Source organism: Silurus aristotelis, assembly GCF_946808225.1.
Source record: "Silurus aristotelis genome assembly, chromosome: 3".
Lineage (NCBI taxonomy): Eukaryota > Metazoa > Chordata > Actinopteri > Siluriformes > Siluridae > Silurus > Silurus aristotelis.
Window position 1 is genome coordinate 6,242,598 of NC_139576.1, and position 15,293 is coordinate 6,257,890.

The window sequence follows — 15,293 nt, forward strand, 5'->3', positions numbered from 1 at the left end:
AGGAGGACACCACGAACAGCAGGTGGCATCCATGAGCTTCCTGTTTTACCTTTACTGGAACCTTTAATACAGAAATTTGCGTCTCATCTGCACCTCCATGCTCACTGGCTGAGAGACAGGGGCATTGAATAATTGTTTCCAACGATGCTTGTTATACTGCTAGCTCAGTACAAGGTGTGGGATATTGAAGTACAAACACACTTTTGGGTACAGGCAGTAGTTTTTATTATATATATTAAGTATATGCATGTATTGATGCGATTATAACAATTCTGCACTTGTTCATAAACTAACATAACTTGCTGCTAATAAAATAGTTGCACAATCCTCAATCTAATAAAATATTAACTTCCAGTGAAGCCAGTTTTTTTTTTGTTACCAAGCACAGCACTTTCAGGCCATTACACAAATTCTTGTTCACCGTACTCCTATCGTAAGAAAGGCAGTTGCTCTGGGAACTAGATCAAACAGTCAAATAGCTCACATTGCTACAGGTATCTGAGGTTATTAAATCATTTTTAAGTGCTCTCAGGCAATGGAGACAAACACGGCAGAAGATGAGTAAAAAATCCAGGAAACGGCTCTTGCAATCAAAGGCTAATTCTTACGTGTGAATGTGGTGGACTCGCTTAAATCCTTTTTGCCCTGAAGGGGGTTGGGATGTTAATATGTGTCATGCCAAGCTTTGAAGGGAGATCTGCTGTATCTGAGAAGAACCATATGGTCCAAAATAACTTCACAGAAAGAACACGTACAGACCCTCAGAACTGGTCGCAACTTACTTTACCATTTTTATATTTAAATCCGAGTTGAATGATTTATTGTGTTTTCACATCTGAGTCAGTAGTTTTGCGACTAAATCTCTGTTTTGATTAATGAAAAGTCCGAAGAAATTTTCCAGGACCATATTAAAGACTGTTGGTCTTTTCTCATTTCCTGTCTTTGAGGGGGAAGGGGGAAAAAAGAAAAACAAGTAGAAACGTCTGTTTTAAGAAGCAAGTTTGAACCAAAATTCACAATGGAGTCATAAAGAGAGAGACTATGACTTAAAATCAAATAACAGATGGATTATAATTCAGATATAATGTGCATTTTTGACTTTATAAAAAAATTCATAGGCACAGTGTGAAAACCAAGCAGAGCTGTAGACAATTAAATCAAGTTGAAACAAAGATGTTGCCTTGGTATATAGTGTTTTTTTTTTTCTTTTCCCAAAAAAAAGTCTAAAGGCACTGATGGCACTGGGCTTGTGACCCTTTAAACGATTCGCCTGATCTTGATTTTCCAGCTCACTGATATGCCCGTTTAACTGTTACTCACAGGCTCGAGTCCAATCTAAAGAAATAAGGTCCTCATTTGCTTTCCTTCCAATTAGCAAGAAATGCAACGTTGCTGTTTTGTTTGTCCAACTCTTAACTTTAAACAGCGATGCTTAGTCACAACTTTTTGTACTGCCTTTTTGTAAAACAACTGTCAAATCTTGTGGCCCAAACAGATACCAATTTTGGATCGGCTTTCCTTAAAGAGAATACACTTCACATTGGATTTATATTGATGTATAAAATCCCACAGCCTCGCACTCTAGTTTTCTGAGATAACACAATCTACTGCTACTCAATGTGTTTCCACCAAAACACTCAGGGGGGGGTAAACTGTGAAATGTATTAGGCAAATGCAGAAGCCCAAAGGGAACAAAAGTATTCGCTTTGTATGTTTTTCCTATCTAGGACTGAACTGCACATGTACTGGGTTCAGGGTTTTCTCTTTGGCCCCTTTTTTTTCAAGGTTTTGAAATTGACCCTGTGGAACCAGTGACTCATTTTGCTTTTCCACTTACAGCTATAGACATGTTTCCATGATAGAAAGAGATGAAACCCATATATCTCTCAATGAGGATTGCATTTTTTTCTCCACATTAAAGTAGTTAAAATCCTATAATTTAGGAACAAAGTTTCAAAATCTAGCACAATTCCTTCCAAGCATTCACTACTTTTTTGGAAACAAGGGGCACAAATTCAGGTATAAAACAAGAGCAGTAAACGCTTTGCTAAAATGCCCAACAGTGGCAGATTGGCGATAATGAGGCTTGGCGTTGCTCTTGGCCTTCTAAACAGCAGCCCAGAGACTTAACCAGAGACCCAACACTGTGGGTCACATTTCTTTGGTTTGTACCTCTGGAAAAACCCTAAAGGGTTTTATATAAACTCATACAGCAATAGGATTTCCAATCAATGTCCAAAATCAAATGAATTTTTGAATCTAGGAACCCTTACATTTCCAACAAAAAAAATAAAACCATTCTGGAATATATTACTAAAGAATGTATACCTAAAGGTGCCAAAAACTGTTCTACAGACAAATTGGCTAGAACAGAGGTTCTCAAGCTTTTTGTATCCAGTACAATCTTAAACTGTAAAATAAACTCTCACAAACCGCCTCAGCGCACGTTTTCCACTTTTTTCAAATATATTATTCTGACTCTTTATTGGAGCCATGCACTATTTTCCCCCCGAACTTTCCAATGACAGAACACATTATGTCTAAGTTGACACGAGGTTGCCATTATTAAGGTTCGGATCAACCTTTTTCAATTGAAGGGAGCAGTTAAATAGGTTGAATATTTTAACAGAATAAATATTCGATTGCAATTTTCACCACCATTGCAAATTAATAATAATTAATACGTTATTTTATATAATAATTGACACTTGAGTTATGTTTGACAAACCCCTCACTTTGAGAACTAAAAACCATTGCTGACTTTTCCAAAGTTTTTGCAGTTTTACTTCACAGGTCAGTACAGTGAAAACATTTAATGTAGAAAATGATTTGTTCCAAATGGTTGTTTTACATGCTCTTCAGCAAAATGTTTTTTTGTTTTTATTGTGTTTTATTTATAAGAGTAGACCATGAAATTAAATTTTTTAGATTAAATAAAATTACGATTTGATCCCTTATTAATTATTTGTTTGGACTTTTGAGGAATCCTTTAAAGGTCTTTTGCAAAATGCAACAGCTGAGAGTTTCATATGATAAACAATTTTAAGTTATCAATGAACAGTTCAAAGTTTACATGTTTGTTTGCATCATGTTTCAGTTAGAACTTCAACCTCACCCATAATAAGACTTACACACTTGTTCTTAGGGGGAGCACTTCTTGATGTGGCAATTTCCTTTTGTTTCAGATACATAAAATGTAGAAATGAGTTACTCAGTCATCCATTCTACTAGCACTCTTCTATGTGTGTTTAAAAACCTATGATTAAACTAAAACCTCCAACTCCTTGGTCAAGCCAGACTGGTTTCTCAGAGGTTGAAGCTCTGGTTTAGACATAGAGATTGGACAGATTTGAGGTTTTGAGGAACCACACAATGTTCCTCTGGTTTGGGCACAAGATGCACGTTGAAGTGTATTTGTTCAATCCTAAATGAAAATAGACCAAAGTACCATTTTTATGAAATTATTCTCTTTTTTGTCAGAGGTCTACTCCCGTTGGATTTACCAGAAAGAGCCCAGAAATAATCCAGCTTTAATTTCCCAAAAGCCTTACTGCACAAATTGTTGAATGCACATCACTACTACTCTCTACCATTCAAGATGTATTTAACTCTATGTTGCTTTAAAAAAAAACATTTTATGGTTGGGTCTTTTCAAGACTTGAAAGAAAGTGTTTTAGAACATGCCAGGTGGTAGGTAAACTGTGCAGTTTGCAATGTGGAAAGAAAATCAAAGCATGGAAAGAAAATCAAAGTGCTGTCGGAAATAAGACATTAACTTTAGAGAGGGTAACAAGTTCTCTACTGGCTGTAAGATTATTAGGCTCGTACCCAATAACCCCGATTTACCCTAGTCTAATATATTACTCCCAGGGTGTTATGTTGCTGTAATAACCAGCCAATAAATTTGGCTTGGTAACATTTATAATCCAGTATGATGCATAATCCCGAATGCCCAGACCATTGTATTTTTGTATTTGTCTCTGTGTGTTTTCCAATTTAAGTAATCTTGGTAGATCTATGATATGTAGTATTTCAACTTACAATGTTAAAGTGTCATAAGACAAATAATTGCCCACTAATGGCAAAATATATCAATTAAAATGAAAAGTATTAGAGATATTTGATTAGTAACAATGCATTATCATTCTACTTCCATCAATAGTAGTGGCTTTATCAAGATTTGACCTCTACTACATTGCATTTACATATCTGTTGTGGCTTTGTAAATCCCATTCAGTTTCATGATTTCATGATTAATGATGCAAAATCAGTTATTCCCGCCAATAATATTTATTATTATTATATAATCTTTTTATACCTTCACTCAGACAAACATGGTATTCCCAGGCCACCACTCACCTATGGTTCAATATACTGTATTTTAGTTAGACAGATATTATAACCTATTCAAGCTATACATGGATTGTCTATATCCCTGTCACAGTCTGGCTTTCACTCTTACTTTGCAATTTCCATAAACATCCCTGAATGTAATCTGATTCTCCCTGAAGGCAGAAGTTCTCTACAAGTTAGCTGACAGACTTCTTTCCACTGTGCCACCTCTTTGTCCCACTCTTGTCGGCTTTACTTTACTCTGAGAGGAATCAGCGAAGGATCTGCTACGCCATGATGCTTGCGATAAACACAACAGGACTACGCTCTGAAATAAAGCACATGTGGTGACTGTGCTCATTAGAGACACACTTTAATGGCTAACAGAGGCACACAGGACCATCTGGATCCAAGCAGATTTTGAGGTCAGCTGAATTGTAATTGGGTAATATAGAAGAAAAAGAATCTCCTTCAACCCAGGTTTTCTTGACTTTCTGAAACATGATATGGTTTGTAAATGTAATACATTTAATTTAAGACAGAAAAATGAGAGAAAGTGATAAAAATGATGAAAAGTCTGTCTACTGTAGTGTACTGTGGTAATATAGAGTATGGTCTGAGTGCCCTATAACCACATAACTGGTGGCATTTTTTCCCCTCAAATAAATTATAGTTATTCAAACAGAGTCAACAAAACATGTAATCTCTGGTATCATAACGGATTTTCTAAATAAACACCACAATGAAGATTAAAGCTCACAATAGATCTTTATGTGGTTATTTTTTTCATCATGAATGGTCATTTTCCTGCTTTTCTGGTTTTGATGACAATGCTCAAACTTTTTCTGAAATTCAACATAATTACATATTGTTGCACAGTCTTATCATTCAGATGAACAATAAAAAGCTCCGTTGCTGGGAAGACCCATGATTTTCACTTCACTTTCAGTTCCCACTTTTGTCTCATGAAAATTATGCCACTGGTATTTTTACTCCTGAGCAAAACTCCTAAAAAAAAAAAACTAAAAGTAAAAAGTGCAATTCATCTGCACACACACGTTTTAGTTTACGCTCATAAAGTCATGGAAGCCATATTGTTTATTGTGGCTCTTGGGTAATGTTCGAAAGAAGTAAGAAATTCGATATCCTCTGTGTTGGGCGTGTAGACAGTCTGTATCCTGAAGTTTGCTCATCCCATATCTACAACGGTTTGTATGCTGTTTATGCTTCTCGCTTAAGGCTCTGGCATTTGTTTATATGCTCGGAGAAAGTTTATTAACCATTTATTAACATTGGATTTCAGGCCTAAGTGTGTCAGACATGGATTTACATAAGCAAAGTAAGAGCCAACCTTCAAGGAAAGAAACATAGATATAAAGAAAAACTTTTATTGCTGTCCCTTATTCAAAACTAAAAAATTATTTGAAGTTTATAAATGTTTAAAAGTATTAGTGCTTGAAATTGTATTTGAGTATTTAATATATACACTCATACACGCTTTTAAGTATTCCCCTTTTTGCTCTGTTGATGAGAAATTGAAACCAAAAAAACAGCAAGTGACTGCACAGGACAGTATTTAATCCTGGGATTGTATTAATATTTATTGAGCTCTGCACTTTATACAAACAAATGCCAAATATGAACATGAATGCCAAATAATGCTATTTTGTGATGAATTTACTGAAGATTCCTGACAGAAAATACACACCTAAATCGATTACATTTTATTCCACTTCATTTCTGTAATAGACATGGTCATGGAGGAGATTTTACAGACATCCAGATGTCATTTAGCTTCGTTAATTAGCAAGCCAGAGGTGAAAAAGGCAAGGAAATTTCCCCTAAGTGAAAATCTCGAGAGCCTCAAAAGGGATCTCAAGACGATTAAAAATCAGTATACAGAAGAGTCAAGACAAACAGTATTTGTTAAAAGTAAGTTTGTGTTAAAATGATGTTCGGCATTATTATGAATTCTGCCATGAGAACAGCTCAGTTCTTAAAAACAATAAAGCAGCAAAGAGGTACACATTCATATTTGTACAATGTGTCCAGTCTAGCTTTCAAAAAGCACATGCATCATATTTCTTTCCAGCCGACGGATATAAAAACAAGTCCATATTTCCTGCACTGCTTTTTCCACTCTCACGATTTCTTCCCTCTCTGCTTGGTAAGCCTGTACGTGACAGTTCAGAGTCCCAACAGCTGCTTTGCCACAACTCTGGATTACTCTGCTTTCTTCTGCAGGCTCAGCACCTAAGTCAGGGTGTCTCATAAATATTTACTCCATGCTGACCAGCATTGAAAGATTCTTCCTTCGCTTCATTAACAATTCTCTGTCATCCTTTTACTTTAAAAGCACAAGACACTTGTATCTGTTTGCTCACAGAATTCAAAAACCCAAGAAAAAAAAAGAAAAAATTTTGAACATGCCCAAGCGTAAACTCTCTGGTTTTTATTTTTCAAACACAAAGTGTATGCTCTAAAGGAGAACAGCACTTTCTAATGACCTTTTTAGATGCTTGAGCATGCCAAAAAGATCCATCTTACAATGATGCTAGCTTTTTAGGCGGTATTTGGAAGTATTAGGTGTGCCAGCCATGGTCAAGCAGACATTATTCAGGTATTAGACTGGATTAAACCATCGCCTGTCGCTGACATGGTGTTTCTTTCAACCCTATGAATGTAAAGGACCCTTCAATAATAACAAACATATAAATATACAAATAGAAATTTGAAATGTCAATCACATGTTTAATCCAATGTTGTATATTCAAAATAATTATTTTTCAAATTTCTTCCCAAACTTATTTTTTATTTCAAAATTATTTTTGGAGATTGTCTGCTTAATTAAAAAAAAAAAAAGAAAAAGAAAGAGTTAGTAGTGTTTTGAAACTTTTTTTTTTTTTTTTTTTTTTTTTTTTATGATGGTAGAACCCAATGCATGGTAACATTGTATGTGAAATTGCTTTGCCACCCTTCATATTCCTAACAAAATGTTTAATATGATTGTGTAAAATTAGAAAATGTTATGCCTGGAATTTGGCAACAGGGGAAGAAATGCTAAGCCTTGCTCTTTCATCCAAATTAGAAACATTAATGTTTGCAGTAAAAAAAAAAAAAAAGAAAAAAAAAAAAAAGAAAAAAGAATTCTGCATGATTGTTTTCATGATCTGGGAACACTCCTCTTTTTAGCACATGCATATTTTTCCTAATAGTCATGAGCAGCTGGTTTGGCTGTTGTTTGAGAAGCTTATTCCGGATGGAAGGGATCACTTCTCCAACTTCACATCATCGATTGACCTTTGTTTTTTCAACAGAAGAGATTTCAATCTTTCAAAAAAATCAAACCACATAAATAAAACCAGAGACAACCAGGGATTACACTTATGCAATTATTATGAAGAATATTCTTATAATTATAATGTAATATAAATACCATATAATATCATATACCATTGTATAAGACGTAACTTAAATAAACTGTGCACCATTTTCATTTTTGTTGCGAATAATAAAGGGAAAAAAAAAGATTTTGTAAACTGTACACCATATATTTACATTTAGTTTTATTACTTTGCACACACAGGGGTGAAAAAAAAAACATGGGATTTTATCCCTGTTCAGATCCAGACATTAAACACGTTTCTTTCCACAGGAAATACCGGTGTAAGGGTAACTTCCTGCAGAGCAGATAACACGAGAACAAGCTCACTGACAAAGTGACGAATCTCCTCCTTGAACAAGAGGACAAAATTTTGTTTTCCTTTTTTTTTTCTTTTGCCTAATACAAGAACAGTTCTGGCCAATGATTAAATAGATGTGGAAGAGAAATAACAAACATAGATGCTTACATGCATTACTTCTACAACAAAAAAATGTCATCAAAAAAATGATTTACTGCACAATTTTCATTGATGCAATTCAGCTAAATATGGTTAAGATCAAAATAGGCAGCCGTCCTAATCAGATTAGATACATTTACTTATTAAATAATAGCAATTAGGCTAAATAGGCATCAATAATACTCAACAGAATACCTTATTAAGGCATTTAAAAGTGATTCCCTAATTCATGGGCCTTACTTTTCTTTTCTTTTTTTTTCTTCACTGAGTTCTATTTAAATACTGTATTAATCAATAACATGCCTTTCACTCACAAAACAAAAAAGTCAAATAAAAAACAAGGCAGCATGTTTTTTTACTCAATTGAAATGTAGTTTAATAAAAGATGAGTTTTGGTTTTGGATGATGGACATGGCAGCAAAAAGACATGGCAGCATTTTGCTGTTTTTCATACGGTAACACCATCAAAACTGTCTTGTTCCAAACCTTACTAAACCATGGAGACATTTCCACATAAACCAGTCTGGCGCAGAGGGACTAAAGATGGCTCCGTGATTTGCAACACAGCCTCGTTAGCGTTCCAAAAGGTACAGTGTGTTATAAGGTTTAGATGACTTCATTTACAGCAGTTCCAGAGCATCGTTTGAGCTTTTGTCAGGGCTTTACAGGGGCTTTCGTTGCTGTTTAGGAATCAATACAGAAATCATTTTTTTTTGCTCAGAGAAATCATTCAGACAACCGAAGGTACATGATCCTACACTATCAAATGAAAGCAGACTGAACCTTTAAAGTACACATATGCACCAACAATTACAAAGATACAAACAGTGTAGCTAAATTCTAAATCAGTAGCACTGCTTTTGAATCTTTTTTTAACCTGTTATAAATATCAATTCTAATAATGAGGTGCTATATAAACAATGCTAATATGCTAATGATAATTATGTTAATGTCATAGAGAAAATTAGAAACTAGTAGAAATATTCCCTGTACAAGCCATGAGCCATTTTATCAAGCAGTGACCTATAAATGCAGACATTTTGCTCGTCATTTGAACTTCATAACATACAGCTGCTGGATGTTTAAAAAAAAACATTCTCATCCACAAGAGTAAACCATTTTACAACCATCTACTTCCCATGAAATCCACAAGAACCAAGACCACACTATAAAAAAATCCCTAACATATGTACTTTGTGGACATTGCTATGTTTATATATTTATATGAACTATGTAGGACAATGGGGCAGTCCTTAATACCTTAGCTGACATGTTTGAAATTAAGAAATAAAAGTTGTTAAAAAAATATAATATAAAATAAATAAAATATAAAAAATATATTTAAACCTACCATAAGCAACACACACACACACACACACACACACACACACACACACACACACACACACATATATATATATATATATATATATATATATATATATATATATATATATATATATATATATATATATATATATATATATATATATATGTATGTGGTGCTATATATATATGTTTCTAGGCCCACTTGAGAGACCCTGGATTTCTAACCTTGATGATAACAAGCAAGATATGATTAAAAATATTAGTGAGTATAATTGGCTGTGAGGGATTCCTTGCTACCTTCCATTACTCCCTGTTCTTATCTTATCTTCTATACTCCAGCTCTTTTCTCCGTAATCTGTTAGACCTTGGGAAAAAGAGAGGCATTGTAAAAGATACCATGTGCTGATTGGTAATGCTAGCTCATAGTATACTAATCAGGGATTATTACTGTTGCAAAGCTAGTATACATCATCAAATGCAAAAGTCAGTATGTTTGTACATAGGTTGTATCATGTAGATGCTACATAAAGGAAAATCCGCTTGTGAAATATTCTGAAATGTCCCCAAAACCGGATATGAGGGATTGGGATAATTGCTAGTTAGAGCTACATTAACAGCAGAAATGGACATGAATCCTTAAACTGCCCCAGAAAACCAAACTCACCAAGGAATAAGAAGCTACACCAGCTGTGCTGACTCATGTGTGATGCTAATGTAAGCACAGTCATGCTAGCTCAGTCACTTTTTTTAGTTATACTATTAGGGGAAGTTTTATGTGAACTAGTTTGAAAAACAGCTAGCAGTGTATGCTAGTAGAATGTTTGGTAAACAAGTTGTAAAAAGGTTAGGCATCAACATTATTGCAATGTTACAAAACATCTGAGTTAAAACAGGCTTCATCTTTTTTTACAATCGTTTTAGAGCGTTAACGTGACAGTGTGAATTAGTTTAAGGTGTAAAATAGCTCAATTCAATGAATTTCGAGTTTTTTTTCAGGTAAACTGTTTGTCATTTCCACAACAATTGTATAATCAGAGTTATTATCATGCTAGCAAATGTGTAACATAGATTAGAAATGGAAAGTTGCGGTTATTTGGTTTTACGACTCTTTTGCTCTAGCCAAGAATGTTAAAGCAAATTTGTAAGATTGTTTCTATGCCATATGTTAGAACATTCTCGAAACAGCCAGACAGCATGACAGCTGTTCTGCAACCTGCAATTGCTAGTTGGGTGTTAAGTGTTGGCTTTATATTAACATTCTCAGGACAATGCTAATGTTAATAATAATAAATTGAAACATGGTGCTTCACTCATCCGGATGATGGCACTGTAGTTGTCTTCATTTCTAAGTATTTGGAGTCTAAAACAGTCCAGCAATTTATGTTTTGGTGGTAATATGGGGATTTAAAGACAGTTAGATATGGTTAATCTATTCAATGAGACAAACCTGCATGATCTGTATACAAATGGAAACAGCTGTATAAACATAGAGCTTGTAATCAATGTTACAGAGGCTTATCACCCCCCAGTTGCCTTCTGCCCACTTTTCCATGTTCAGTAAAAGGCTTGTTGGCCATCTGTTTCTCCACATTATAATCCCGAATGGTTGGCTGTGAATAATCAGATATTTATCACTACTTTCAATATCCAGATGGGAAGTGCTGAGGGTTGGTTTCTGGATTATTTGCAAAAGTTAATTGGTTTGCTCATGATAAAGGCACCCACTCATTCCCACCCTGACTTACGCACCACATACTTCTGCGTTTTTCATGTTCTTTTAACGTAGATTGTTTTCTGACACAATGTTGCTAACATCGGCACTATAACGTCTTTTGGAACTTTTGGAAGCTATCATTTGTTTTCTAATTACTGCCAAACAACCAGTCGAAACATCTGGAAGTCATCCCCCAGCTCTACTTTTTATTTACTTTAAAAATTGTTCCCATAGAACAGCCTCATAGGCAGGATCAACATCTATCATCCATGCAGATTACACATAAAGGCTTTTCCAGTTCAGGCTGAGCTGAGGATCCATTTTCCGATGTGGTTTCATTTTTTTTCAGGTACAAGCGAAGGAGGCAAGTCATCAAGTCATTGCTCAAAAATGCAGCACATGTTTTCCATCAGCACATTGCTGCAGACCTGGTTGGGTTCACATACTTAAACGCTGAGCTCGGTTAGAGAACAGCCTATTTTTTTTTTTAAAGTAACAATGACTGTAACCAATTTTGGGGATTAAAAAAATTAGTAAAATTTGGAATTCGATAGTTTATGTATACAAAGATGGATAAGATGCTGCCAAATGTTACAAAACTTTGTATTAAAATGTACCACTTTATTATCAGTATTAATATTTGACAGATTTCATGGTTTTGCGTTGGAGAGGATTACAGTGCTTCTCATACAATGTAAGTGAGGGTCTAAAAAGCTAGTAAAAGAGTCTTTAACGCTTTAGTGAAGAGGGAGTGTTTATACATGATCTTAAGGTTTTTCTTATAGTAATATATATACAGGTCAGCTTTAATAGATGGACCATTTCAAAACTTTTTGAATTAGAATCCACACTTACTGCACCAGGACCTCAAGGTGTTACGTCATGTTGAATGTTCTTTAGGAGGAGTGGCAATGGATCAGCGTTTAAGAAAATGTGTTTAGTTACCCAGGAGGTTGTCAGATAATTCCCTGAGCTGCCAGATGGCCACTGCTGAAGAAGGATTTTGAAACCATCAAACTTACAGCTCTATGTTTGGTTTGGGTTTTGCCTCCCTCCTCAGTTGCTCTAGATATCACACTAGAAAAGTAAGAATGCAATCACTTTTCAGCAATCAGATTTCATTCACCTTGACCAAAATGGGACATGAGTAATTTCAGGGTATTGTGTCTTATAGTTTAGAACTGAAATACAATTCACGATGTGTCAATTCAACAAACAGAGATGCAAAAAGATCTGCATATGTTTTTCTTATTAAGCTTTCTGGCTGCCTTGAGTATAAAATGCATGTAATTATCTACAATTGTATAATATTAATTCTTGCATGTATGCCCAAACATGTGTCTTACTTATTTTGTTCTTCCTACGCCTCAACCACAAAAAAAAAAAAAAAAAAAAAAAAAAAAAACCCTTCCCATCATTTATAAAAAAAACCCGATTCTCTCAACATAAAAGTGTTGCAGTTGTGGTCCAAAAGCTCAATGGCAGTTGTGGCCAATAATTTACTTTCACTGGGTTTTCATTTCTTCAGATGTAGCATGCAATTATCCTTTATTTCTATCCACCATTTTCAATATAAAGTCTCGCTTGGTAGCTTGCATTATAACTTATTACTGCCTGTTCTGACTTGCATCGTGCATAATGCCTTACCATGCATAATGCTTCTTAGGTCTATAAATAGCAAAAATGTTCTCCAAAAACACAGTCAACAGCATCAAATGTCATATTTTTGCAAGAGACTCTGAATTTGCATCAGAACTTCAGGATTAAAATGTCAAAAAAGATCATCCTATCCATTAATCATGATGTTCCTGTGATTGAACCAGGAATTCCCAGCATGTGAATGTTTTAAATACTACATCCCAGCAAACAGAAATGTTCACAATGTTCGTGAATTATTGATGCACCTAAAGAAGTTGCATAACTTCTTATAAACATTTACAAACATGTACAAGGAAGCCTTCTCTGAATAGCAAAACCACTTGACACATTGACAAGAACATTAAAGTTCAGAAAACATTTTCTTAACCTAGAACTGAGATTATTCAGTGACACAGAACTAATTGGAAAAATGTTTTTCTTCATTTTACATAATTGACAAAATTGTTTAACAGCCAACGAGCTATGGAAAAATTATTCAGTACAAAAGATCACCACAGACACAAAATCTAGCCTAATCTTGTTTCATCTCCGGTTTATAGACCTACTAACATTACATTTACAACTACAAACCACTCCATTTCCAAACAATTCAATATATCCACGATTTAAGAATGTCCATAATATTAATAATAACTTGTTAAATGGTTTTAAGATCATTCTGACATTCCTATAAAAAAATATACAGTATGTAAACTGGCAACTTTCCCAAACAGATCTCTGTTATGGCTATTTACCACCAGGTGGCGCATTTTGTACAGTGTAACGCAAGATTCGTTTCAGGTTGCCAAAATGTACAATTTTATATATAAAGTAATTTTTTATATCACTTTTAGTGAATGACAATTCATCGTGCAATGTGATATGTAAGGCAAAAAAAAATCTTAGCAATGTTTTTAAAAAATTGGAGTAGACTAAATGACATCAGTGAAGGGGAAAAAGTGACATCACATGTTTCACATCTACAAAAAAAAAAAAAAAAAAAAAAAGCCAGCATGACTGAACTAATAGCGCTCAGGTGTTCTAGGCCCCACACATGTTTTTCTGCCCTTCTTTCTTTCTTTCTTTCTTTCTTTCTTTCTTTCTTTCTTTCTTTCTTTCTTTCTTTCTTTCTTTCTTTCTTTCTTTCTTTCTTTCGTTCCTTCCCTTGCTTGTTCTCATCCTGTACCTCCCTCACAACATCTGCCCCAGATTAGGATGGAAGATGTGCTCCTTTAAAGAAGGTAAATATAAAAAATAGTAAAAAAAAGGAAGTCCACAATAATTCATTCAAACATTTTAACTTGCTTTAACAATCCATTCTTTTATCCGTGATCCGGTGTGCTCTAGGATGAGTTTCACACCCTTGATAATGCATTGTGCAGATGTGAGGGGAGGGTTCTGGGGGAAATAATGGGCAGAAGAAAAGGCACAACGTGAACAGCGAAGACTTCTAGGATCAGAGTTTGCATTGTTTCTCATTTCCATTACATATCAACTTCAAAACCATGACTGCTAAAAAATGTTGAGGGTTTTTACCATTAAGGGGATTCACACAAGGCTTTACGCTCATCTTTAGATCCAACTTGCACAAGAAGATTCCAAGTCAATGACATGTGCTTGATAAGCCATTTTTCATTCACTCGACCGTAATGCAAAATAGGAATTTTAACAATACAGTCACGCACAATGATACAATTCTTTTACGATTTATGCATCATTTTCATTGAGTCCCTCAAAGACATTTCATATCTAAAAAGGAACTTTGACTTGGAACTTAGGAACTAGACTTGAAATTGGTTATACCTTTAAATAGTCCCATCATAGGTCTCAACATATAGTAATTAAAAGACTAGATATGTAATTACAATAAGTTTTTTTAGATTAGATTGACTTACCACTGTTTCCGTCTTGGCATTTTACAAACAGTACTTGTGCCAGTGATAAAGCCAGAAATAAGAAGATCCTGGAATGCACGAAGCTCTTCATGTCTATATCAAGACATGAGCCTCCTTTTGTGCAAAAAAAAAAAATTAGGGAGAGAGGGTAAAAGAGTCCAAGTTTATCGCTGCACCATGAAGACAGACTGAAGCTTTTCCTGCTCTGAGTAGCAATCAGACCCAACCCAACTTTGTGCTGTCTCTCTTTCTCTCCCTCTCCCCCCCCCTCTCTCTCTCTTTTACAGCTTCAAATAAGAAGAATGCTGACCACCCTAATTTTCCACCCCTTTTTGTCAGTGTTCTCTCATAAGCATCCACACACAGACGTGTACTCGCACTGAACTACATTCACAAAGCAACGCTTCCTCGTGATGTATTCTGACGTGTTTAGATTTATTTTGGAATTTAAAAAAATACAGAACAATGATTTTAATAGTGTAAACTTTTGCAACTTTTTGCAACGTTTTGTTTTGTCTCCAGAGACTGTTCCTAAGCAGGACT

The 15,293-nt window shown here is 34.9% G+C and overlaps 1 protein-coding gene and 1 long non-coding RNA gene across 2 annotated transcripts in view; both read right to left on the bottom strand.

The window, feature by feature from the left end:
* col5a2a (collagen, type V, alpha 2a) overlaps positions 1-14,996 on the bottom strand; it is a 36,348-nt gene extending 21,352 nt beyond the window's left edge. The window contains exon 1 of the mRNA XM_083536256.1: positions 14,751-14,996. Within this exon, the coding sequence (XP_083392382.1) occupies positions 14,751-14,841 (91 nt within the window). The 5' untranslated portion in view covers positions 14,842-14,996. The remainder of the gene's footprint in view (positions 1-14,750) is intronic.
* On the bottom strand, positions 13,394-14,740 carry LOC310723390. Its single transcript, XR_014532666.1, has 3 exons — positions 14,392-14,740; positions 14,161-14,253; positions 13,394-14,085 (listed from the first exon to the last, which is right to left on the bottom strand). It is a non-coding gene; the product is annotated as an uncharacterized lncRNA (long non-coding RNA).
* Positions 14,997-15,293: the final 297 nt, after the last annotated feature.